Source organism: Rhineura floridana, chromosome 3, assembly GCF_030035675.1.
Source record: "Rhineura floridana isolate rRhiFlo1 chromosome 3, rRhiFlo1.hap2, whole genome shotgun sequence".
NCBI classification, from domain to species: domain Eukaryota; kingdom Metazoa; phylum Chordata; class Lepidosauria; order Squamata; family Rhineuridae; genus Rhineura; species Rhineura floridana.
In genome coordinates, this window is record NC_084482.1 from 42,301,395 (window position 1) to 42,329,106 (window position 27,712).

Sequence of the window (27,712 nt, forward strand, 5' to 3'; positions counted from 1 at the left end):
TGTAGCTTTCCTGATACAAGTAGTATTTGTTGGCATGATAATAAACTGGGAAACATTCCCTGTATAATTTATTGTGATGTTTAAAATGTTACATTCTTGGTGGCAGTTAAAGATACCTGGTGAAGATCTTTATTTCAATCAGGGATAGAGAACCTGTCTCCCTCTAGATGTTGTTAGAGTAACTCCCATCATTGTTGACCATTGGCTATGTGACTGGGGCTGATCTGGAGGGCGATAGGTTCATCATATGTGACTTACAGTATGTAAAATGGTTCTTGAATTTGTGCCTATCCATTACATATACAAGTAGGGATTTGCATTTACAACTTTTTGGATAAGTTTATATTAAACCAAAACAGAATTGGCATCCTTGAAATACGTGTTGTATTGAATGTGTACATACATGTCTATATACTTAGTCAGTGTACTTCTCTGAACTAGGACTTGTGTCTGTTTTCTAATATATTGATAATCAAAAGGAAACTGCTGTATTAATACCCTAGTGTTGCTGGCAGAATTCTTAAAAGCAAAACCTACTATCTTAAGGTGAAGCAGGATAACTTTGTCAGTCAACCATTTACAGAGGCTTTTATTTTTTTTAACAGAGATCTTTTAAAACTATTTACCACTATGGAATTGATGCGTTGGACTGCCCTGGTTGAGGAATATGGAAAAGAATTGAGGGAAGGTTCTCTAGAAAGCCCTGCAACAGATGTATTTGGTTATACAGAGGAAGGTGAAAAGAGATGGAAAGATTTAAAAAACAGAGTTGTGGAACATGTAAGTACAATCTGCTTTCTGGCTGCAAGTTAGGACTATGGGGAATGCTACTTCTGTCAGTCTTCATCCTATTTATAAAATGGTGTTTTATAAATAAGATCTGATTTGTGTTGCCAAATTAAGCTATTTTGGGGAATATATTAATGACAAACATCACACCACTTCTGCTCAAGTCAGACTGTAGTTAACACTTTTCATGAAGTGTAAGACCCATTTTAATTTGCAGTACTCTCTCTCCAGTTTTCCATATAAATTCTTAGATTTTAGAAAACTTAAATCCACTGAGGATTCAGGCAAGTTTGCTAGTATATTTAAAATTTTGTTTTACAGTCCCTTCCATTAAGCTGTTTGCTCTGTGTTAGTATGTGTAATTTGAGAATGTCTTGTACACTTCTTGGAATACCAAAATTAAATAATTGCTTGACTTGTGCTAGATAAGCCTAGATTTTCAGTTGCTTCTTGATAATAACCTTCTGTTTTGATTTTTTTTTATTTCAGAATATTAGAATAATGGCAAAGTATTATACCAGAATTACCATGAAGAGAATGGCACAACTTCTGGATTTATCAGTTGATGTAAGTGATTCTCAGAATTGCTGGGTGCTTTTGCATTGGAGAAAAAGTATAGTTGAAAAATGATGGACCAGAAAAGTGCTTTTTGAGTCTTTGGTGGCCAATCGCAGCAAGTAGTGCTCTTCTAGCACACCTCAATTTCATATAGAACCAATAAATCCTATTCCCCTCAGCTCCCTTCCTTTATCTTGATATCTAAGGCATCACTAGCTGTGGCTGGGATATTTCCTAAACAAGTGTTTCGGGATGAGGGTATTCTCCCCTTGTTTCGCAATTGTGCCACCTCCCTAAGCAAGTCCAAATCTGCAAATTGTTTTCATCAGAATTCTACCTGAAAGCATGAACCTTTATATAAGTTACAAAAAGATAATGGGCTGCCATCTCACCCAGTGGGAGGTTTAAGCAGTTTTGAGGTTTCTGTGCCCTACATGAGAGAGTTTCTAGGGTATCTAGGGCCTGCTGAGGAGGATCTTTTGAACTTCTTTCAAAATATAATGAAAAGCAGGAGGTATTTATTTATATATTTATATATATATTTATCCCACCCTTCCTCCCAGAAGGAGCCCAGGGCGGCAAACAAAAGCACTAAAAACACTGTAGAACATCATGAAAACAGACTTTAAAATATATTAAAACAAAACATCTTTAAAAACATTTTTAAAAAGATTTCAAGACATCTTTAAAAAAGAGGTTAAAAACATTGTTTTTTTTAAAAAAAGGTTTAAAAACATATTAAAAAGCAATCCAACACAGTCTGGGATAAGGTCTCAACTTAACTGGGAATTTTAGGTAGGCTTGAATCCTGAAAAGTTACACTAGTCTCTGTAAAGGAATTAAATCTACAAAATACTTTCCTCAGTCTGAGTTATCCTCTCCAGCTGGAAACATTAAACAAGCTACTCCTTCAGTCAATCCATCTTTACACCCCATTTCAATTGGGGGGGGGATAACCTTACCATCTGTTCCTACAGTTAGTAACTCTAACCACTTTCCTTCAAACACCCATCCACCTGAGATAGACTGGACTGGGACACCTTTGAATTCACCAGTTACTAGAAATTGGATGGCTATGCGATATGTGGAACCACACAAACTTGGTTCACCCAATTCTGATGGGGCTGTTAATCCAGCTGTGCCTGACTTACAATTGTCAGAGTTGCCAAAGGACAACTGTTGCATTTTTGTTGACTCAGAGCTGGCTCTTGATTGTATTGTTCCCAACTCATGACTAAACCTTTTATCTTGGAATGTGGCAGGCTGGCATCGTAAGTGCAATGATACTGATTTTTTAACCTTTTTAACTAAGTTTAAAATCATTTGTTTACAACAAACATGTCCATTGGAGAATTTCCCCTAGGTTCATGGCTGTAGATCCTTTTTCTATCCTGCCACTAAGAGACACAATTTTGGACGAGGTATGGGTGGGCTAGCTACTTCGATATCTGTTGATATCAGAGGTTCTATATCAGTATTACCCAGTTCTTACTGCAGAAATGCTTTTCTTCCAGTCTTGATAAAACTTGCCAATAGGACAACATTTGTTTGCCATGATACTTATTTTTCTCCCTCCAATTTACCTAACTTTCTAGATTTATGGGCTCAGTTTAATAATCTCTTGAGCTTCATTAGCTTCAGTCACCCTACAGCAAGCCTTATTATGGGTGACTTGAATGCAAGGATTGGGCATGGTTCCATCAAGGTTCAATTAGTAGGACAAATGGACTAGGAAGATATCTCTAGGGATAGATGCCTGAATCATTGAGGGAAGCGCCTACTTAAGTTTATCTACAACCATAATCTTGTTATAATTAATGGCAACTTCCAGGACAAGTCTAGAGGGCATTTTACTTACGTTAGTAACTTAGGGGCAAGCACTATTGATTATTTTATTGTTAGCCCTTCTCTCCTTGTCTCTATAAAAGAAATGGATATTCTAGACCGCACAGATAGTGACCATTATCCTCTTACACTTTGGTTAGATTTTAATGTTGCTGGTCCTCGCCCAGCACCCCATCATAATTGGAATGGAAAGGTTCTGGGCTCTAGAAGACTGAGGTGGTCTCAGTCTCTGACTAATCTTTTGAGAGCCAAGGAGGAGGAGTTGTTTCATTCTCATTGCCTTTTGGGAGAATCTACTCCCTTAAGTATGTACCAACAGATTGTAGACTACCTACAACCTTTTTTTAAACTTCATCTGGTCCTTCATACCAGAATTTCAAGTCATTCTCATGGTTTGAGAAGGATTGTCAAAGTGCTAAGAAAACTCTGGTCAAACTTTCTAGACACCTAAACCTGAAAACAGAAGTAGCTACTCAACAACTAATTGAATTTAGATTATTTTATAAACACCTCATATATACAAAAAAGCATGAACCGAACAGAATGCAATGGGAGGCCTTGGGCCAAGCTGCTGTAGAAAATAATGAGCTTAAGGTGTGGAATATTGTTATCCATGGCCTGGCAGAGGCAAGAGGGATTATTGAGGCCCAGATATAACTCTTCTTCAGCTCCCTTCCCTTTCTCCCTAATTGGGATCCTGTAACCCCTTACATGGTTAAACCTTTGATTGATTTTATTAAGCTCATTAAGACTCCGGGTGAAGACTTTTTGCCACCAGAACTGTTTAAAACATTTTCTAACTGGTGAGCTCCTGTTATTGCTAAATTGTTTACTGAGATTAATTTGATTGGTCTAATCCTTCCAGGTTGAAAACTATCTATAGTTTATCCTATTTTTAAAAAGGGTAACCCTTCTTTGCTAGAATTACAAACCGATTAGTTTGTTGGATATCTCATCTAAAATATATGCCTCCTTTTTACTTAACAAGCTACAGAAGTGGGTCTCCTCCAATTCTTTTTTGTGGAAGAGCAAGCTGGTCTTAGGAACACTTACTCCACCATTGATCATTGCTATACTTTGTTCCATGTTACTGAGAAAACCTTTAAAAACAATTCAAGACTCTATGCAGTGTTTGTTGACCTTTCATCAGTTTTTGACTCAATTGATAGAAATTGCTTGTGAATAAATCCTATACATGTCTGTCTTCTGAGAAGATATGCCATACAATAGTGCTTCAAGTTACCTATGGATAAATGTTTGCCTATGCAATCTTGTTTTCCTGGGGTGTGAACATGTCACATGGGTAGTTACTACCACCTGGCATTCCAAGGCAGGAAATGAATGAAATTAGGAATACCATGCTCCTTCTGGTCCTCACCCCAGTCCATTTCCTGCCTTCAAAGTGGTTTTCTTCTTCTGCAGCTCCTGCTTTAGCCTTGTCTTGTTTCCATGCCGTGAGTCTTCTCTTTCCCTTTGTCAGGCTCTATTTCCCTGTGCTTGTTCCTTTTGTTCTAATTAAAAAAAAAAACCCTTCAATCATATGCTCTTTGTGTGTCTCTGGCGTTTTTGCTGCAACCCTTCCCACTTCTGAGTTTTCATTAGTTCTGTCATTTGGCCCTTGCGTGTGTGCTTTTTTTCAGCTGCTGAGTCTTCCAACCCGATCACTGTTTTCCCCCCGCTTTTGATTTATGCCTGCAATTTTGTTTCCCCTGTCTTATTACTTGGTGTGCCATTTTTGTCCTGGTTTTCCTGCCTTTCTCTTATGTCTGCCATTTTGTCTACCGTTTCTTGTCTACTGGTCAGCCATTTTTATTGTGGTTTTTACCAGTGCGCTTCATAAGGCCCATGATGCGTCAGCTGATACTGTTAGAGAACTGCCTGTGTGGCTTCTCTGTTTGTCTGTGCTGCCTTGGCCTGGTTGGATGATTTGTTAGACAACCCCAGTCCAAGTTCTGATCAGTTGAGAAAGTCGCTATTGAAGCTTGGACATGAGATTGCCTTTGTGGCAGATGCCACCCTCTGCACTGCACCATTTGTCTGCTATGTCTGCTGATATTGTTGTCCATCAAGCCCTTGGGCTCAGGCATTAGGATGCGGACAATACAGCACAAGCATATTTGGCAACCGCCCCTTATGTTGGCAGCAAACGGGTTGGCGACAATGCCTTGAAGAATATGCTAGTTGATCCTTGTGAGAAATGCAAACCCTTTCTGGCCATGATTCAGAGGGACAGTAGACAGCCTTTAGATGTTTTATTCCTTATCACCAAGCTCAGTCTTTTCATCTGTTTCATCTGGGTGCTCCTTTGGGAGGGGCTAAGACTATAGATCAAACTGACAACCCTGGCACAAGCCACATCACTTCAACAAGGTTATGCAATAGTATTTCAGACTGTGCCACCAAACAGATTCCTTCCTGTTTCAGTTTCCCAGTCCCCTCTGAAATGCTGCATAGTTTGGGAGGTGATTCAACATTTGCTCAATATCAACACAATAGAGCAGGTGCCTCTTGGCAAGTGTTACTGTGTCATTTATTTCATCTTGTTTTAACAAAATGGAACAAGTTGTAGCAGGCTGTACTAGACCAAAAGTTCTTAAGCTTGCTTGTGAGGTATCTCAAATTTAAAATTGAGTCCCTGCAGTCTATTTGTGAGATGCTTCAGACTGGTCACTGTCTTGCTTCCATTGATATTTATGTCCCTATCCTTCCTCTGCATCAGAGGTTTCTCAGATTCATGCATGACAATGATTTTAGTACAGGGCCCTCCCCTTTGGCCTTTAATTGGCTGCAAGGGTGTTTACGAAGATAATGGTTGCCCTGGTGGCTTCTCTTCACCACCAGGGCATTCATGTGTACCCCTGTCTAGATGATCTTCTGGTCAGGACGGACTCCTCGTACCAGGCTTGGCTGCATGTACAGATAACCCACAATATTTTGAGATAGCGAGGTTTCCTGATCAACCAAGAAAAGAGCTACTTGGTTCCATCACAGAGGCTCCAGCACCTGGGGGTGATATTGGACACTGTTTGCAGGCTTACCACTCTTTCTTCAGAACTAATCGATACAGTCCTTCAGATGGCAGAGTGTCAGTGAGGCCTTCAGTCTACAGATCTGATGCCACTGGCCAGGGCTCTAGGAATTTTTTGTGTTTACAATTCAGATCATCCAATGGTCGAGATACCATACTTGGCTACTTCAGTGGATTCTTCTTCCATTTCAGGTGGACATTGCGAGGGTCAGCTATTGGCCTGTTCAGATCTTGGAGGCTCTCATTACTCTCTGGTCTGGTGGGCCTGTAGTACTCCCTTTCGAGATCCTCCATGGACATCAGTAACCTCTGACACTAGTCTGCCCGGCTGGGGCCCCCATTGCTATGGTTAGTTGTGTAGGAGAGTTGGTCTCTGGAAGAAGTTGCGCACAACATAAACTGGTTGGATCTGTGTGTGTCTCGTTTAGCACTCCTGCACTTTCACAGTCTTTTCACGTTGGTGCATGTCCTTCTGCAGACAGACAACATGTGTGTGAAAGTCCATGTGAACCATCAGGAGTACCCGTTCTTGGAGTTTGTAGGCAGATTCAACACCTCTGTTCAGCTGGATAGAGGCCAGTCTGCTCTCGCTTCTTGCGGAGCACCTGAGCAGGGAACTAAATGTTCAAGCAAATTGGCTGAGTCGGCAGCAAGTGGCTCCCTGGGAGTGGAAGTTGCATCCCAATGTTTTCCTGCAAGTTCAGCACAGGTATGAACCAGCCCAGATTCACTTGTTTGCTTCCCAGATGAATTTTCATTGCCCACGGTATTTCTCAAGGTTTCAGGACAGCAGGGCAGTGGCGATGGATGCTCTGGCAGTACCCTGGCTGTTGGGTGGTCTTTATGCATTCTCGCCAGTGCCACTGATCTCCAAGTTTCTCTGACAGCTACTTTTGAAATGGCCTCAACTGCTCCTGATGGCTCCCCACATGGTTTTCTGACCTTCAGTGCCTTGCTGTAGAACCTCCTTAGGAGCTGCCTGTTCGACCAGACCTGCTGCCTCAGGGTCTCATCTGGCATCTGAGTTGAGTGGTTCCATCTGTGATTCATACCATTTTGGCTTCACTTACTCTTTCTACCAGTTGCATCTACCAGTTGCATCTGAGTACTTGGAAGGCTTTTGCTGTTCGGTATGCAAGGCATAATGTTAGATCTTTGAAAGCTTTGGTTCAACATGTTCTTGGTTTTCTGCATTCTGGTTTATGGTTGGAACTGAGATCTATTACCTAGTGCTGCAAGGCTTCAGAAAATTCATCTATTCTGTCATTGAAGAGTCTTTTCACTTGGTTCTCATCTGCTTATCGAGTATTTCCTAAGAGAGGTGATTCAGTGTTGCTCACCTGTTGTCCACTGATTTCCTACGTGGCGTTTTCAGTGGGTTCTGCAGGCACTACATAGGCCAGCTTTTGAACCCTTACACTCTGTTCCTCTCATCTGATGTCATCCAGGTTCTTTTCTTGGTAGCCATCACCTCAGCACAGACAGTTTCCGAACTTGGAGCTCTTTCAATGGGCAAGAATTCCTGCATCTTCTGGAAGGACTCATGCTACGGATGAATCCTACCTTTGTCCAAAAGGTGGATACCACCTATCATGGGAGCCTGGGCTTGATACTGTCTTCTTTTTGTTTGAACCTGGTACATCCACAGGAAAAGGTCTGGCATTTGTTGAATGTTTGGCATGCACTGAAGGTCTTCATTGCTCAGACAAAGGACTTTAAGTTGACAAAGTACAGTAGGGCCCCTCTTTACGGTGCTTCGCTTTACGGCGCTTTGCTAATGTGACGGTCTCAATTAGATGCAATTAGACTAAAGCCCCACTCATATGGCGCTTGTTCTGCTTTTATAGTGGTTTTTGGGTGTTGTGCACCATTCTGTTCAATGAGTTCCGCTTTTCGGGGTTTTTTGCTTTTCAGCGGGGGTCCGGAATGTAACCTGCTGTATGAGTGGGGCCCTACTGTATTTGTTTCTTTTCATAATTCACTGGGAAAGAAGTTGTCTGCATGTACTTTTAGCTCATTGGCTGCCCGCCTGTATAGCTACTGCTTATAATGCTCTGAACTTACCTGTGCTACAAGGCATTTCTGCGCATTCCACTAGGTGTGCTTCAGCAATGGTGGCTTTTGCTGCTAATGCTCCTTGCTGGATATTTGTTGGTATGGTCTACTCCTAGTTCTTTATTAGGCATTATAAAATTGAAACACATACTTCTGCTGATACATCATTTGGATGGTGTGCCGTACAGCAAGTGGTTCCTTAGACTTAGGGGGCAGTCTGGGCTCTCCCTTCTTTTGGGACTGCTTGGGTACATCCCGCATGATGGGCTCAGACCCTGGGAGACTGGGCTATTGGTCTTACCTGAAAGGTGGTTTTCCAGGCTCAGAGACCATCACACACCACCCTGTATTTTGTTTGGTTGCCTGTGTCTGATTTGAACTTATATTTCCATTGTCTTGGTACTCCAATGTCTTTTTAATTCTACTGTTTTGCCAATAAATTGTTTAATTTTGGCTCCGTGTTGGTGGTCTTCTCTTTCTGTCTCTCTATCATTGTTTTCATGTCATTTGAGTCCTCCATTGGTCTTGTCATGAAATGGACTGGAATGAGGGCCAGAAGGGATGTGGTATTCCTTTCATTTCCTGTCTTCGGACACTAGGTAGCTGTAACTACCCACGTGATGGTCATAGCCACCTTTCAGGTAAGACCAATGGTCCGTTCCAAACTGGGTCTTAGAAATCACGTATTTACAGTATTTAAGTATCACATTTTAAATGCACATTCCCATTTAAATGCACATTGTCATAGTGTAGATATAGAATCCTAAAATTATGCAGAATTGAAAGATTTTAAGTAAGTAAGCATCTCATTGCATCTTAGCCTCCGCCTCTGAAATTTGAACAGCTAATGATAACTAATTTCATTTTCTGTATTAGGGCAATACATTTATTAGACTGACTAAAATATCACAAAACTGTGTGTAAGCTTTTGAGTTCTACAGAACCCTTCATCAGGCTAGATTAGGCATCCCCAGTCTTTTTCAAATGGGGAAACATTTGGAAATCTGGAACTGTTGGCGCCATGAAACCCCATTTCACAGAAGAAAAACTGGTGCAACTCAGAAATGACCCCTAAACAGGCAAAACACCTGTCCCCCCTAAAAAACCCCAAATAAGCCAGCCCCAAAAAGCAGATGACACCCTCCCCAAAACACCCCAACTAAATAATATATCCCCCAAAGCCAAACAATCTCAATTTAAACATAAATATATAATGGGGAGTCTGAGGCCGCCAAGGTGCCTACAGGGCTAGATGATAAAAGAGCAAGGGGGAAGGAAACCTTGGCTGGTGGCTATGCTATGAGACTTAAAACAGAATGTGGAGGGAAGTAACAAACATGGCACTCTTAGGTGCTAGGAAACACAACAGTGGCTGACTTCCCCATCCTTGAAAAAATAATGTGCTGTTATCTGGGTCTGTAGATACCATCCCTAGGCAAAACATGCTTGATAGATGGAAAATGGAAATAAAGAGAAACTAAGCAGTCATAACAAAGGTGAAATTTAATTTTAGGTGGTGTGTTAGATGAAAAGGAGACAAATCAGGTAGCTTTACCTAGCAATTTATTTATTTATTTATTAAATTTATATACCGCCCGACTAGCAATAGCTCTCTGGGCGGTGAACATAAATAACATAAAAATACAATGAATAACAAAATAATTGGAACAATTGGAAGGAGTGTTCCCTCAGAGAATATAATCCCATCTCCAAATGGGTAACTTTATTTTGATTTTCAGTATCTTAGCAATTGTAAAATGCCACAAGTTGAACATCAAAATACAGAAAATATAGTAATTTTCATTACTGCTATTTCTGGGCTTGTTTTATAACCAATTAATAATCACTTAAACATTTTCTTGCTTAGGTTAAACAGATGAAGGATGAAAGCTATGGAAGCTCCTTCTTACTTGATTATGACCTATACAAAAATACTTTAAAACTTTAATCTGTATTCTTTTGTGTGTCATTTGATGTAGCAAGGTGGAGCAATGGGTAGACCTCATACTTTGTAGGTGCAGCTCTGTAATATTTTGGTTTGGCATGCCAAATCTTATTACTTGCCTCACTTGTATGTGGGCAAGTCCCTCTCCCATGCTGGCCTTTCTGAAATGAAAGGCTTGAGGGCAGAGGAACCTGCTGGCTTGGGCACTGTACTTGAACAGCACCTTTTAGTCAGTGGTGTATATAACGTGTACACCCCTCCACCCCACACACCCCCATGTGTGCCTTTTCTGCTCCAGCGTGTAGAACTACACTTGCTGTGGCGAGTGAAATTGTTAATGTTTGTTTATAGTTTCCTCACACCTTCATCTTCGGGAGCGTAATCTTTCATACACTATTTCCTGCCTAGCTCCCATATTTACTGTTTGCGTTCTTTGTAATCTTTATCCAGTTCTACTAATAGCTATTTTCCCTAACGTACCTGTTCCTCCCCTTGTTCCTAATGGCATTCAGAAATGTGGAGATTAGAGTACAGGAAGGTCCTACTGTATTTACTTTGAAGTGTTTAATTAAACATGTTTTGCACACCTCCTTTCTAGTCACTACAGAAGTTACATGACACATGATCTATAAACACTCGTAACAGTGCTGCAGAAAGTGTAGCTGGTTTTCAAATATAAGTTTGACCTGCATCATACAAGATTTTCTTGACATGCAATATTACTTAGGTAATGTGTTGGCTACTGGTTTGATAACGCCAATATAGTTGCATTGCTGGAGACAGTTTTTACAAAACACTATCTTATATAAGAACAAGATACATATGGTGGCTGGTGCCTATTGGGATTGATAATGCAGAAGGCAGGGAGCCAGTGACAGGCAGAGCCAACTCAGTCTAGTTTTGTCCACCATCCTCTTCCCTGCTGAGGTCTGCAAGGGCAACACTGAGTCTGAGGAGGAAGAGGAAGCTGACAGGCAGGGCCAGCCCCTGGAATGGTTATAAGTAAGAAGGCAGGGAGGTGTGGGCTGGCTAAGGGCAGACAGGTTGATGGGATAGAATGCCACTAGCCCACTTAGCACAACTAAGCTGAAATGTTGAATCATGATTAAGTCCTATTTATTTCAGTGGAACTAAATCAGCTTTCATAAGGCACATTTGGTTTTCAAAGTCTGGATGTCTTTGTCACATTATTACTAAAAGATAATAGAATTTCACTCAAAGCCATTTTTTAAAAAATGATCATCTAATTCAGTGCTTTATTTTTGCTTTACAGGAATCTGAAGAGTTTTTGTCCAACTTAGTGGTGAATAAGACCATCTTTGCAAAAGTCGATAGGCTGGCAGGAATTATCAACTTTCAGAGGCCCAAGGACCCAAATAACTTACTCAATGACTGGTCTCACAAGCTGAATTCGCTGATGGCTCTAGTTAATAAAACTACACATCTCATTGCCAAAGAGGAGATGATACATAACCTGCAGTAAGGTGCCTTGGTCGCCTTAATGCTTTAGGGAGGCATTGCGTTGGTCATAGAGACTTTATCCCACTGTATATTTGTTTTTTCATTTCTCCCTTCCCGGTGAAGTTTAGAACATAATCACTCTTGAAGAATTGTTGACAATTAAGCTCCTTTGATTATTCATTTGGTTTATAACATTTTTTGCTGCAATTGATGAAAAAACACAATAAAATTGTATTGTTGGTGTAATGGAAATGGCCTTTGATTTATCCCAGTTTGTCTACATCAGCAAATGCTTTTGCATTCTCTATCTTGATCTTTTTGCCTTTCCAGATGTATGGGTGTGTTTTAATATATTTTATAATGAAATGTAACAGGTGATTTTTTAATGTTAACTTTAAGTACACAGTGTCTCTTAAGAACTTCAAGCATGGAACCTAATTTCCATTTTTATTCCATGCTGTAGAATGAGTTTTATAGCAGAACATAATCCAGCAAAGACAGTGTGGAGTCAGCCGTAACTGATTTTCAGTTTCCATTGGATAAATGTATTTCATTTGACTTGTATTTTGCTACAATAACGCTCGAGTAATTTTACAAAAAGCAAACCATAGCATTGAAGACGGCTTGTCTTGATAAAGAAACTAACTAGGTGGTTTCAGTTGTTAAGATTTTTAAATGGAAAAAGAATGTAAATAAGTGAAGCTGGTGTTTAAATATCCTGTTCTAGACTTCCATCTCAAAAATGGCTATATATGGATTATGGTGTCAGAAGTAGTGTCCAGTTTAAAATGTTCAACATGTTAGTAGGATATGTTGTTTTTAATTAAACTAGATAACCCACGTTTGGATGTAAAATGGATTATTTCCAAGTTAGTTTTTGAAAATTCTTAGGATGGCACTTCTAAGAATGATGCTTTAGCATGTATCTGTTAAGTGCCTTGCATACTTGGGCTGAGATCTTAGGAGCCATACCAGTTTCTGCTCAAAGAAGGAGCCTCTGTCCAATTTTAGGTTATTTCCCCCTCAGCTCCTTGCGTTACAGGTCATCTCATTCAGAAGGGTTCCTCAATTCTTGGAAGAAGCTTTTGAGGGGGCTGCCATTGGGTGGAAGGGACAGGAAAAATCCCTTCTGCTCAACTCATTCCAGAACTTCTCTGGATTCAAGACAATATCAGTTGCTTTCAGAGGTTCTCTTACCTGTCTTTCACCATAAGGTCTTAGGGTAGGTTACAACAATATAATATTATATTAAAATCAGTTAAAATAATGTACATCGGAATATTAAATATTAACATAAGTTAAAAAAAAATTTACATCAAATAAAAAGGGTGGATCCAATCCTAAAAAATACCTTGGCTGTCAAAAGCCAGGACAAATGACAAAAGCTGTACAAGTAAAGGTGCAGGACACATTTCTGTGTAGAAGGAATTCCGCAGCTCTGTGTATTTCACAATGGAAAATATGCAGATTATTGATCTATAGTGTGCAAAATTACATTTACTAGGGTTTTTTGTAATTTTTCTGCCTTGCATATACCATAGCAGCATTTCAAGAGTGTGCTTTACATCTCTTCTTTTAGGTAGTTCATTTGTACCATCACTGATTCAGCCTACTGGATAAGTATCTCTTATTGTCAGGCTCACATCAGGAACAGTCCTATTTATTTAAACTGCACTTTGTTACTCTTTTTAAGTTCTCACTATATTTTCCAGTCCCTCTGAACTTGCCTTCAGCTGTTTAATGTGGGGAGTAGTCTTTGGACTACAATTCCTAACATCCCTAGCTATTGTACACTGGCTGGGGCTAATGGGGGTTGTATAATCTAGATGGCACCACATTGGCTAGCCCTGGTCTAATGGCTGCTAGAGACCACAATTTTAGTCGTTAGCAGAGATGGCAAAGAAGATATCCCCACCTTTCTCCAGCAGGTGCTTCTGCTGGATCCTAGAACATTCTACTCATGGAAGGAGCCCTTATGTTCATGGAAGATCCTCCGGCCCTCTGCAGCGGATTTAGTGAGGAGGGAATTGTTGAGCACTGCTGCTCTCCCAGTTCTGCTTTTTTTTATAAGTAGAGTGTAGGTTTACTGTAGAAAAAATTAAGGTGGCCTTGTCCTGTATTAAGCATATTATGGGTTGTATCCATATGTGAGAAGAACAGACTGGTTAGTGCAATGGGACTTCACCTTTCCCTACATCCCTCTGCGCACCCTTAAAATCTATGGTGGTTTGGGGATCCTCCAAAGCACATTTTGGGGGAGCATAGAAAAGAAGCTTAAGTTCTGCTGAGCAAGCAGACATTCACTCACAACTGCATGTTCATGCCATTGATAGAATGATGTATTGGATGTCATGTTCATTCAGAAACACTGCATTTTTACAAACAAAAAAAGCAAGAGTTGGATCCAAAGAACTGTGACCGGAAGGAAAATAGGCATTAGTGACCTGCACACGCTTAACTGTTTGTGGAGTGTTATAAAATGTATGTTTTGTAGCAATTTTCATGCTTTTGCTTGTACAAGAGGCTGAAAAAGCTGAATAGTGTCTTTATTGCAGTTTTCTTACACAACAAAACAACTTGCTTGAGCGAAAGGGAATGTTCCGATTTAGCCTGTGGCCTTGGCAAAATATGTGGTAATGCTTGATTAAAATTTGAAGTCAAAGTGAGGCTAAACATGATTTCCCATGATGAGGGGCAGGGCTTCAATGTCTTGCTTAAGTCCATTATCTTCCCCATAATAAGTGGAAACCAATTTAAAGATAAGCCATTTAGTGCAACCTGTTAGATTGAAAAAGTAGTAGTTATCCTTTTGCAAGCTAGGGAAGTGCTGCTTGTATAAGCAGCCTTGGTAAATTAGTGGGACCTTTTCCCATCTTGGGTGGTTCAACATGCTTGCTGTGACTAAGAATTAACAAATTTGCCTTTGGTAAACTCAGCCTGCGCTTACCTTTTTAGTACCCGTATGTGATAACTTAATTTCTGTATGAGTCAGACTGGAATGGTATTAATATGCAAATTCTTTTTCTTCAAGAACTGAAGAAACCTGTCTCAAGTTAGCATCTCCCACCAGTACAATTAAACTCATCCCCATTTCTGATGCAATCAGTCAAAATTCTGAAGAAAAGGGTAGTGTATTAAATACTATAAGATGGGAAATCAGACAAAAAAGCTACTTTGAAATCTGAGTTGATTTGGATAGAATGGACCTATTGCAACAGAAACAGAATTTCTCTTTAGGTGGTTGATTTGATGCCCTCAAATGTTCAGTGACTGTGATACCAGCTCCCCCCTTTTATAAGGACAAAATTATAGAGCATGAACTGCAGCCTCTTCAGAGGACAGCAAGGGATGCCAGATTGCCTGAAGAGGGGGATCTGCCTCTCCAGCCTAGGCAACAGCCTCTTCTCCCCCCCCCCTTCCAGTGCTGCAAAAGTGGCTGGGGCGATTGGAGGACAGTGTGTTGTAGCAGGGAACCCAGCAGAGCCAGTGGTAAACTTGGGTACAGGAGGGAGGGGAAGGCCTAGGGTCCCTAACCTCCATTCCTTCCAAAGCCGTTTTGATTATGCCAGAGGTGTTTAGATGGCTCCAGGTTGTGTCCTTACACCCAGCTCCAGCGTCAGGCAGACAACCCCCTCCTGAACTTTGGCAAAGACGACTGCATCACTGCAGCAGCCTAGCTGCGGCCTAAGATGGGGGGCGCAGGGTGCATGGCCCTGGCCGCACATGTGACCAAACTGATCACAGATTGCCACAGCTGCCATCTTAGAAGGGGGAGAAGGTGAGAATATCTCCCTCTTCTGTCTCTTTCAGGACTTCCAGAGAATCAACAGGCAGGCTCTGCTGCCACAGAGTGCGGAAGTGCAGCTGACTGGCTATCCCTTCTTGGGACAGCTTCCTTTTTTCTGATGAGGGAAACCAGCTGAGGGGGAGAGAGATGAGGAGGAATACTCTGGATCCCCCAAATCATTTACACTGTGGGACTTTACACCCATTTTTAGGGCTTGCATCTGCAGGGAGGGGGATCCTCCACACCTTTCCCAAAACACAGGCCTCGCAAGAGGAGTTTTTCTTTTCCACTGGACTTTGAAGAGACCTTTATATCTGAGTGGAAGAAACCAGGGTAGCTAGGTCCTCTGGAAAGCCCTTGAAGCATTTATATATATATTTGAGAAAGAATAAATTGATTTAGGGGTGGGGTCCACTGCTGGATGCACCAGTGGCCTCTTTGGATCCATGAGATGGGGTGTATTACCCAGAGGACAGGAAGGCAGTGGCCATGTTGTACAAGGTGCATGAGGCCTCTGCCCTTGCCATCAGGGCCTCAGCAGCAGCCTCCTTCAAGGCTAAGGCTTCTTTCATGTGGGCACAATCCATATTGCAGGAGGTGGCACAAACCGGTCCCCACATGTGACAGACTAAGCAAGCTAGTCAAGGTCTCTGCCTATGTGGCAGATGCCTCAGCAGATGTGATTCAGTTCTTAGCCAGAACGATTGCCGCTGCTGCTGCAGGAAGTTCTGGCTCAAGTACTGACATGCAGACATAAAGGTGCAGGCCAGCCTGCCCAGTAATCCCTTCAATAGGGGAAATATGTTTGTAGAACATTTGGAGTGTGTCCTGGTTCATTCAGGCAGTCCTATCCTTCCAGAGAGGGCAGAGGAACAAGGCCATCTTGGGGGAGCCAAGGCTTTACCCAGCAACAGACTGCAAGGGCCCAGCCCTCCTTCCACAAGCTGACCCCTTCAGACGGTCACAGAGGGGGGAGGCAACAGCATCCCCAGCAGGCCTGACCAGGTCTGCATCCTGGGTGGGGGGCAGACTCCAAGTGTTTGAACATCCACCACTGGGGATCAATGGATCCTGGACACAATCAGGGAGGGATAAAGGCTGGAATTTGTGGGGCTTCCACCACCATATTTCATTCAGTACCTCAGGTCATGGAAACACCAGAAACATCTGTTAGTGCTCCAGGCCATTGAGCATCTGTCTTAGATCAGGGCCATAAAGCCAGGGCCTTCCTGCCAGGCTTGATTGGGATGCTACTCCATTCTGTTCACCCCCTGAAGCAAGTGAACCAATATCAGAGAAACTGGAAATTCTTAAGACAATTCTAGAGGTTCTCAGAGCAGAGGATTTTATGACATCACTGGACTCATTGAGGCCTACCTTTATATCCCATTTCACCCACTCCATCACCAGTATTTATGGTTTGCATATCCGGGCAGGCACTTCCAAAGTCGGGCACAGCCCTTTGGCTTGTCATCAGCTCCAAGAGTCTTGGTAACTATAGTGGCACATCTGAGACAGCAGTCTAGCCATACTTTCCCCTATCTTGATGACCTTCTAATAAGGTCAAGATCCATGACCCAAGCCCCAAAGGATCTTGCTCTCATAATGGCTTGCCTTTAGTAACATGGCTTTCTCATAAATGTGAAAAAGCCAGTTGGCCCCAGCACACAAGATGCAGCACCTGGGAGCAACAACCAACACCAAAACGGGCATTGTGAGCCTCCCAGAGGAATGTACCACTAAAATCCACAGGGTAGCATATGCTATCCTGCAGGAGTCTCACCCTGACATCTGGCTCAACTTCAGGGGGCAATGATTACCTCCATAGATTGTATCCCCTACAGTGCAGTGGACCCACCTCTCACATCAGCGGGCTATCATAAAGTGCAGACATTTCAGGGTCCAGATTAGGGTTGCCAGGTTCATGGCCTGAGACTGATCCAAGAGGTATTCTGTATCTTTAAAAGTTGTGCAGGGGGAAAGGAGAATCCCACCTTGTGGGTTTTCTCATTAAAGTGTTGCACTTGGCTGACTTTCTCTTCTCCTAAAGATACAGGATCAGTCTCAGGCCATGAACCTGGCAACACTAGTGCAGATGGAAGAGACAACAAGACAGCATTTAGCTTGGTGGCTATTCACAGCCTTACATGGGGATATCTTTCAGGGAGAGGCCTCAAATTCAGATTACCACAGATTCCAGCCTATCTGGGTGGGGGGCTCACATAGGAACCCAGTTCACCCAGGGCACCAGAAGTTCAGAGGAGGCCAAGAGGCCCACCAACTGTCTGGAAAATCAGGCTAGCACTGCTACACTTCCTCCCAACCATCCACAACGGTCATGTCCTAGTCTGCACCAACAACATGGCAGCCAAAGCCCATGGAGGTGTCAAAATTAGGGGCCCTCATGGACAAGGCGAACCTTCTGCTATCTTGTGCAGAGGATCATCTTGCATTCCTATCTGCAGAGCATGTCTTGGGGGGAGAAAACATTCAGGCAGGTTGGCTCAGCCACCAACAAATCTCAAGTGCCAAAAGGAGCCTTCACCAGGAGGTGTTCAAGCAAATAGTACACAAATTTGGGATGCTGGTGTTGGATCTATTTGCCAGTCCAGCAAACAGAAAGGTGACCCTGCTCTTCTCACAATTCAGGAGCCAGGGGCCAATTGCATGGACACTCTAACAGCAAGGTGGCCTCAGGGCCTGCTATATCCCTTCCCACCCATTGCCCTGCTCCAAAGGGTTCTAACCAGGGGTGTAGTCATCCAGGCTCTTGGACAGGGAGCTTACACACCTTACTTTTTTGGGAGGCAGGTCCCAGCAGGGTCCCTGTATCTCCAGTGTCCTTTGAGTCGATCAGCATGAAAGGGGAGTGTGTTGGCCATTGAGAAGAGTCTTCTAACATTCTTCCTTATCCTTTCCTGCTGATTGGAGCCAATCAGAGTGAAAGGAGGTGAGTCAGCCACTGACAAGTCTTTTCTCAGTAGCTAACATACCCCTCTTTCATACTGATTGGTTCCGAGGGAGATAAACATGTAGACACTGATTTCAGTAATTCAAGCAATATTTCTGAAAGTGAGAAAAGAAAAGAAGCTGCAACATGCAGATTTACCAGATTTGAGAAATTAATATTAGCATATTCAGAGGATTCAAAGGGCCTGACATCCAATACATATAAAATCTTAGCAGATTACATAGGAGGAGATACATCAGAATTAAAATTGTGGCGGGAAAGGGAACTTGGAATTGAAATAGATAGGGAAGAGTGGGTAACACAATGGAATAAGTGACTACACCAAAAAAATATTAGCTAAACACAGAGTATTGTTTTTGAAAATTATATATCATTGGTATCTGATACCTAGAAAAACAGCATTGATGAATCCAGGAACATATTCAATTTGCTGGAGGGAGTGTCAAATAATTGGTACGTATATACATATGTGGTGGGAGTGTCAAAAAATTCACAGATTTTGGGTAACTATGATTAAGGAGATTGAACAGATCACCCAACAAAAATTACACTGACAACACAATTAGCAATATAGAATTTATTTCTGAATGAAGATCTTGATATTAAAAATAAGAAGTTAGTAAGTTTTTTGTTAGCAGCAGCAAGGATTACTATTGTACAATCTTGGAAAGACCTTAAAGGAGCAAATATAGATTCTTGGTATAAAACAGTTTGGGACATAGCTCTACTCAAAAATCTAACAGATATTTAAAGAGCAAGAGGACAAAGTAAAGAGACTAATTTCATTTCAGTATGGTATGATTTTATCAATTATATAAATCTACAAGATATAAGGATGCCCCTGCCAATGGCATTCACATGGATATGGCACTATTATTAAATGGTCCAATAAATGAAAGGATAGGAATGATATTCAAAAATCCTGCAGGAAAGGAAAAGAAAGGGAACAGTATTAATGTATGAATTAAAATTGTGTTACTAATTCACTATGGATAATCAAAACGTAATATTTACAAGCAATATGATTGTGATCTATATAATGTAATATTTTTTGTTTATTTTGTTGGTTATGTTTATATTTTATTTTGAAAAGAAAAAAAGACAGTCAAATTATGACAGTGATAGAGAAGCAGAAAGCAGTATCCAAGCCTGGCCAGATTATTCCATAATCTTAGAAGGTTGTATAATCTTAGAAAGGTGGTGGCTGTTGAGAGGGCGTGGCTGTGACTATCATGAAGGGACCCTGAACTTCTAGTTCTAAGAAAGATAAAGGACTCAGGACTAGAAGTTATTGTTGTGGCTCACTCTTGGTCTTGGAGGGAGTGGTTCGCTGAACTAGTGACCATGGCCATAGGGGGCTCTGGCCACTTCCCAGCAGGGTAGATCTGAGTCAAGGCGGAGTTCTTCATCCTGACTCAGATTGGCTATAACGTCATGTGTGGCTCTTGAGAAGGGATATCTAAGAGGTTGCACCGACAAAGTAGCCTCGACCATTCTGGCTTCAGCTCAATCCCCTTAAATCCACTGATGATGCACCTTGTTATTTGTATGATGGTTTGTTTCTTGCCCAATAGTGGTAAAAGAGAATTCACATACTGGGCAGCATTGCTACAATTGTTCTTGTTCCCAAGCTGCTGCCTATGAAGGTAGACCAAATCGTGTGCTTTCTCTCTTTCAGTTATATTCACTGGAATTGGGTTGGCTGATAAAGTGAGTTTATAGCAGCCCACAGGGGAGACAGAAAAGGGTAGAGAATCTTCTTACTCATTACTCAGACCTCTTTCTGAAGAGAAGGGTCAAATCTGTAAAGAAATTTGGATGTTAAAAGGTAGGGACAGGGCATTCCAGGCAGGGCGTTGCTAACCCTACTTGGATATGGATATCTTTGCTTTATCAACAACACAATCCAAACCATATCTACTGAGAAGGAAGTCCTATTGAGTTCTATGAGGCTTAGTCCCTTAGTAAGCGTGTTTAGAATTGCAGCTCTTTGGGCATCCATCTTTACTCCTGAGTGCTCCCATCTAACATCTCCACAACACTAGGCTTCTTTCTTCCTACAGTGGCCTTCTGGTGACTGGCCTGGCCTGGCCTGAGGGCACTTGAACCCTTTTTGCCAGAAGCAAATTGGCTAGATTAAATGTTCCCTACCTAGGCTCCATCTTTTAGCTAAGATTTCTATCTTAATTTCCAATCAGATAAATGTTTTTGTATGAATTGTATGCACCAAGCAACGGTGGTTGATGCTTAATGACATCACTTGGACCCGCTCCATGATGACACTTGGACCTACCCTGTGATATCACTTGGACCCGCCCCATGATGTCACTTGGGCTCACCCCATGACAACAGTTAGGCCCACCCCCAAAATCTCAGGGTTTGGGATGCTTCTGACCTGGCAACCCTAGCAGTGGGGAGTATGAGCCCTTTAGACAGAGCTGGCGCCAAGGGGCCAGGTCGGGCCCCGACCGAGGGCCCCACGGCACACAGGGCCCCCTGAAGGGCCCCTCATTAGGGTGGGGGAGTAGCGCTCCAGCCGTGGATTACAGGGACGGAGCTTCCAGGCTGCCAGCCCATTCGCTCGCTTCACGTACCTCTCTCTCCTGCTCTGTTGCTGTGCGTGCAGAACTACCATCAACCAAGATGGTGGTGGAGGCTTCTTTAAGGGGCTGATGCACCTACCGCCATCTTGGCTGATGGCAGGCATGTGCGCACAGATGTGCATAGTGTACCATGCATGCGTGCCATCAAGATGGCGGCAGGGGTATCAGCCCCTTAGAGAAGCCTCTGCCACCATCTTGGTTGATGGCAGCCCTGTGTGCGCAGCACACGCAGCAGCAGGATGCAGGAGAGAGGTAGGTGGAATAGGCAGGAGCCAGGCACCTGTAGCAGGCTGGGGCCCAAGGACCCAGTCATGCCTGGCTGTGTGCATGTGTGTGCTGGGGCCCGGGGCAGGATGGGGCACAACGGCCCCGGCATGCCTGCCACCAGCCCTGCCCTTAGAAAAGCCTCCGTCGCCATCTTGGTTGATGGCAGCAACCTATGCGCCCAGTACGCAGGGCTCTCACAGAATGAGAGAAGAGGTAGATGGAGCGGTCCTGCATGGTATGGGGGGGAGGCACTGGGAGCGAAGGGCCCAGTGACACCTGGCACCGGCCCTGATCCTTCTGGTAAGTGTATATATAGAAGGAATGTTAGATTAAGATATTTTCCTTTTGATAAATGTGTATTATAATAAAAGAAACATATATGATAGTTTCTAATAAATTTTTATCAATATCTATCTAAAATACTAACAGGAAAAAGGTTAAAGAAAAGGAGAACATTAATGGGTTTAAGTACACTTTGTGTTATAGTCCATAAAAATTAAGATGCATATTTTGAATATTAACATTTTAATTAACATGCTTATTCAGCTGTGTTTTATCATCAGACATGTTTAACTTAAAATACTTTTTAGAATGTCTAGTTCTGCATTTCTAAATGCAGTTAACATCAGATCGTCAACCTATTTATATCTAAATAATTCCAGTGACTTCAGCATTTTGAAGCCTGCAGTAGCAGACACTCTACTTTTCCCCGCACTGGCATAGCATTTTTTGTTTGTTTTGGAATAAGAAGTATCTGTTATAAGCCTTTAATCTTAAACCATAAACAGAACAATCATGAAATGCTTAAGAGGCTGATTTTGCAAAAACTGAGAGGCCAAATGAGACCAGATATAGATTGCCGATCGTGTGACATCTTGTGACTTTCAGCTAATGAGAAAGTGGTTTATATGAAAATAAAAAACCCTGTGTAAGTTTGAAGATATCTGGCAGGGCTTCTTTGACCTTTTTTGGGATGAGATGTGTGGAATCTCTTGATTACCTAGGGTAGCTGTTGAAAGATCTCAGAAAATATCCCCTTACAGCCAGGATGTGACTTGGACATGCCACTGGAACCTTCCACTATAACAGAGTGGTTAAAAAAATATGGGAAGTTACTCATCTTAACAAACTTATGTATCATTTTAGGGCTAGTCAACATACACATATTCAACAAACATAAGACAACAGGTTTATTGAAACATGGGGTTTATTTATAAACTATTGGAACACTGAAATGCAAGGTAATACAAAGTCATAATGTATTCTTTCCTCTACTTTAAACTATCTGCCTTCTTTTTTGTAATTTAACATTTCTCTTTATTGTTCTTTTTTGTCATATATTAATTTATTGTAACGTTTTCTCTGAAATGAGCTTATTTATTTATTTATTTATTTATTATGAAAGTATTTATATACCGCCATCTCACAAAACATCAGGTGGTGTACAGCAACACTTTTTTAAAAGCGGTACAGAGCAACCATTAAAAAGACTGGCTACTCAAAAACATGTTAAACATCTGCATAGTACTGTTGGCACAAAAAAGACTTCAAGAGATGTCTGAAAGGCAAAAGTGAGGATGCCTGCTGAACACTGGAAGAGTGTTCCACAGCATGTAAATGCCCAACTTCCAGTTGACACCTGTAGGGGCTCTGCAATATGGGGGATAACTAACAGCGCATCTCTGGGTTATCTCAATGATTGGGCAGTCCTTAAGGTATCCTGGACCTAAGTTGTTCGGGGCTTTGTATATCAACACAAGAGCCTTGAACCCTGCCCAGTAGCATATGGGCAACCAGTGCAGATGTTTTTGCAGAGGTGTCATATGCTATTGGCTGTCTGCCCTCATCAGCAGTATATTCTGGACCAGCTGGAACTTCCAGTTCAGGTCCAAGGGCAACCCCACATAGAGCACATTGCAGTAATCCAGTTTTGAGATTTCTGATGCATAGACTATAGTGGCCAAGTTATCCCGATGCAGATATAGCCATAGCTGGCATACCAGATGAGACTGGTAAAAGGCACTCCTATCCACTATGGTCACTTAAGTGTATACAATTATGCATGGTGTGGAGAAAATGGACAGAAGTTTTTCTCATAATACTTGACCTCAGGGCCATCCAGTGAAACTGAATGTTCCAAGACTCAGTAGAGAAACATAAAGTACTTCAAAGCACATAGTTAAAACTATGGAATTTGCTCCCACGAGAGATAGGGATGGCTACCAACTTGGATGGCTTTAAAAGATTAGACAAATTCATGGAGGATAAAGGCGATGCTCACCTTCCACTATCAGAAGCAGTGTTTTTCAATACCAGCTGCTATGAATAACAATTGGGGAAAGTGCCATGGCACTCAGGTCCTGCACGTGGGCTTCTCGTAGGTATCTGTTGTGGCCACTGTACGAACAGGACTGGACTAGATGGGCCTTTGGCCTGATCCAGCAGGACTTTTCCTATATTCTTAACATTGCATGTCATTGAGTTATGATGGAACTATTGTTGGGGGGGGGGGTTCCTCAGCAGACTTTTTGTACTTGAGCTTACCTTGATGTTACCCCATGTCTGCCAGTACCTCTGTCTTGTGAGTGGTGTGGTTTTGGCTACGTAAGCACAAGCACAGGAAGGCTTAAATTGGCAGTGGTAGTATATAGATTATTAGAGTGACCAGACGTTTAATTATGATGCACACAATTAAATTTACCAGAATTCTTCTGGTAAATTTGTCTACATTTTTACCTCATGAAGAGTTTTGTGACAGTGGCTTGTACCATCTTTAAACTATTGGCTAGGCCAATAAAAGACAATCATATTGCTGGCTATTAAAGGGAAAGAGGAAGAAATAATAAATCTTTTTAAAATAACTGCTGTCCAAGAAGTGGTAGTGGAGAACAGCTTTGCTACCCATAAAAGTCTACAACATTCTTTATTCATGTTCCCATTTCATAATTAAATGTTATATCCCAATCCATAACCATTGCACTCAAGCCCCAAATAAACCAATAGGGTTTACTGAAATCAATCAGTTTGAGGACTGTAGCCAAGCAGTGGGCATGACCTTACATGCTGATATACCTCAATCCCAAATACATTTAGTTGAATGAAATCTTATTGATTTCAGTTGTACTAAATAAGGGTCCTTTTAAGATTTCGGCCTCTTGTTGGCTCATGCAGAGGTCTTTAAACCCAGGTCTTTCTTAATTACCACTGAAATCTAGTATCTGAAACAGAGCTTGGAAAAGTTACTTTTTTTGAACTACAACTCCCATCAGCCCCAGCCAGCATGGCCACTGGATTGGGCTGATGGGAGTTGCAGTTGAAAAAAAGTACCTTTTCCAAGCTCTTATCTGAAACTGCCATTCTAAATCTGGGGGGCTCATATCCATAGCTCAGTGGTGCAGCAAACACCTTACATGTACAGTGCTGTTCCAGACAGGTTCTCCACTTAGAAGAATCAAAGTTTAACTGAGGAAATAACTCCTGCCTGCATTGTTAGAGCAGGAATGGGAATGCTGTCTGGGGCTCATGGGAGCTCTACTTTGGAGGGCCTCTGGTTCCACATCCCTTCCCGAGATGGCCACTGCTAGTCATAGGAAGTTGCCTTATACTGAGTGAGACTGTTTGTCCATTTAGCTCAGTATTGTGAACACTGATTAGCAATGGCTCTCTGGAATGTTAGGCAGCAGTCTTTCCCTGCCCTACCTGATAGGGTTGCCAGGTTCTTGGCCTGAGACTGATCCTGTATCTTTAGAAGAAGAGAAAGTCAGCCAAGTGCAGGTGTTCTTGCAACTCTGTAATGAGAAAACCCACAAGGTGGAATTCTCCCTTCCCCCTGCACAACTTTTAAAGATACAGGAGACCTCTTGGTTGCCAGGCCCGGATTGGAGGGAGAAATATCAATAATTTAAGATATGCAGACGATACCATACTGATAGCAGAAACCAGTAATGATTTGAAATGAAAGTTAAAGAGGAAAGCACAAAAGCAGGACTACAGCTGAACATCAAAAAGACTAACGTAATAACAGAAGATTTATGTAACTTTAAAGCTGACAATGAGGACATTGAACTTGTCAAGGATTATCAATAACTTGGCACAGTCATTAACCAAAATGGAGACAATAGTCAAGAAATCAGAAGAAGGCTAGGACTGGGGAGGGCAGCTATGAGAGAATTAGAAAAGGCCCTCAAATGCAAAGATGTATCACTGAACACTAAAGTCAGGATCATTCAGACCATGGTATTCCCGATTTCTATGTATGGATGTGAAAGCTGGACAGTGAAAAAAGCCGGTAAGAGAAAAATCAACTCATTTGAAATGTGGTGTTGGAGGAGGGCATCGCAGATACCATGGAGTGTGAAAAAGACAAATGGGTGTTGGAACAAATTAAACCAGAACTATCACTAGAAGCTAAAATGATGAAACTGAGGTTATCATACTTTGGACACATCATGAGAAGACAGGATTCACTAGAAAAGACAGTAATGCTGGGAAAAACAGAAGGGAGTAGAAAAAGAGGAAGGCCAAACAAGAGATGGATTGGTTCCATAAAGGAAGCCACAGACCTGAACTTACAAGATCTGAACAGGGTGGTTTATGGCAGATGTTACTGGAGGTCGCTGATTCATAGGGTCGCCATAAGTCGTAATTTATTTATTTTATTTATTTAATTTGTATCCCACCCTTCCTCCCAGCAGGAGCCCAGGGCGGCAAACAAAGCACTAAAACACTTTAAAACATCATAAAAACAAATCTTAAAATACATTAAAACAAGACAGCATTAAAAACATGTTAAAAACAACTTTAAAAAGGGTTAAAACATTATTAAAAAACATATTAAACAATTCTGACACAGATGCAGACTGGGATAAGTCTCAACTTAAAAGTCTTGTTGAAAGAGGAAGGTCTTCAAAAGGCGCTGAAAAGATAGCAGAGATGGCGTCTACCTAATATTCAAAGGGAGGGAATTCCACAGGGTAGGTGCCGCCACACTAAAGGTCGGTTTCCTATATTGACCTCCTGATAAGATGGTATCTGAAGGCACATAACAACAAAGCACAGTACGGCAATACCTGTATTAGGACCAACCAAATTATCACACACAGAGGTATCTTCAATTTTTGAAAAAGAAAAAAGTGCTGCCAAAACAGAATGAAGTCTCCGGTTTTGTCAGTTATTTATTTTCGTTATCTATGTTTGGCCCCACAGTCATTGCTCTTTCCAGTCTCTTGTTTTGCTCAACAAGGCTGCTTATGGGATGGGGTGGCGCCGACCCAATTATTTTACTTTTCTTCCAACAGCAACAAAAAAAAGTCATTTAAAAAACCTTGCAAGAGCTAGGCACCTCAGTATTCCCAGAGCTATACAGTGCCAACCATCTTGCCTTCTCTCTCATGCCTCCTACAGCTCTTCCTCCGGTTGGGCGAGCAAATGGGTCTCTGCAGAAGGACAACTACCCTCTGCCGGCTGGTTCAACTTTCTTCGCTCTCTGTCCGGAGAGGCGGGGGGGGGGTGGAGGAAGAGAAGGGAGAAGAGACTTTTTACCCATAATGCTTTGTAAGGACGTTGACAAGTGGATCCAAGATGGCGTAGAAAGTAATGACAGGTAAGTGAGGACTTCCCCATTTCCTCACTAGGAGGACGAAGGGTGAGGGGGCCTGGCCGGAGTAGGGGCAGCAGAGGGGATCGGTGGGGCCGCGGTGCAGTGTAACGTCTCTTCTGGTTGAGCTGAAGCTTCTAGCGCGGGGAGAGGTTGAGCAGTGCCGGTTGGAGAGGGCCCTGTGTCTGCGGAGGGCCTGTAGAAGCAGCAGCTCCGGGGCTGTTTACAAGCAGGCTCCGTCGGAGTCCTGGTGCCTGATGAGCTTCTCCGGGGACTAAACTGCTCGCGCGGTAGAGTAGGCATTACGGCTGAGAGTCAGGACGGATTCAGTCCTTAGTTTTGGGAGCTAAGGAGACGCCTTAAACGGTTTAGAGGGAGGAAACAAAACCCACACTAAAGGGTGGGGTGTGCGTTTCTATTTTTTTAAATGTCTAAAACATGCGCATGTAAATCTCAGATCCTCGAATGAAGAAGCGTTTAAAGGGTAGGGGTAGTAAAACAAACCAAAATATTCCTCGAGGGTCGTGCGGATCAAGTCTTCGTGAAACTGAGAAAGGCAAACAACAACTCCAAAATTCAAACGGAAGGTTCCCTTCCCCCTCTCCGCTGTGAAGCAGGCTCCTGCAAATATGCACGCCAGCTCCACCAAGCACCACTGTTTCCATTATCAAAGTTGGAAATAAATACTAGCTTAAAAAAAATACATGAGAGGTTTTAAGGAGTTGAGTATTTTAGCGATGATTCATTCGTAATAGCGGGATTGTGACGGACAATGCTGATATCGGTGATTATAATTGCAAGAAAATA

At 42.2% G+C, this 27,712-nt stretch overlaps 2 protein-coding genes and 1 long non-coding RNA gene across 5 annotated transcripts in view; 2 read left to right on the forward strand and 1 right to left on the reverse strand.

Annotated features, from left to right (window-relative positions):
- The window catches only part of PSMD12 (proteasome 26S subunit, non-ATPase 12), a 32,259-nt gene extending 20,326 nt beyond the window's left edge, over positions 1-11,933 (forward strand). The window contains exons 9-11 of the mRNA XM_061615571.1: positions 606-780; positions 1,279-1,356; positions 11,494-11,933. Coding sequence (XP_061471555.1) covers positions 606-780; positions 1,279-1,356; positions 11,494-11,703 — 463 coding nt within the window. The 3' untranslated portion in view covers positions 11,704-11,933. The remainder of the gene's footprint in view (positions 1-605; positions 781-1,278; positions 1,357-11,493) is intronic.
- Positions 11,934-19,277: 7,344 nt separating this feature from the next.
- LOC133379740 (uncharacterized) lies at positions 19,278-27,160 on the reverse strand. The gene is made up of 3 exons (XR_009761253.1): positions 26,379-27,160; positions 22,310-22,389; positions 19,278-19,361 (listed from the first exon to the last, which is right to left on the reverse strand). It is a non-coding gene; the product is annotated as an uncharacterized LOC133379740 (long non-coding RNA).
- Positions 26,805-27,712, forward strand: part of HELZ (helicase with zinc finger) — a 215,500-nt gene continuing 214,592 nt past the window's right edge. For 2 of the 3 annotated variants that reach the window (XM_061615575.1, XM_061615573.1), the window contains exon 1: positions 26,805-26,911. The gene's annotated coding sequence lies outside the window, so the exon portion shown is untranslated. The remainder of the gene's footprint in view (positions 26,912-27,712) is intronic. The other variant, XM_061615576.1, reaches the window with a different exon arrangement.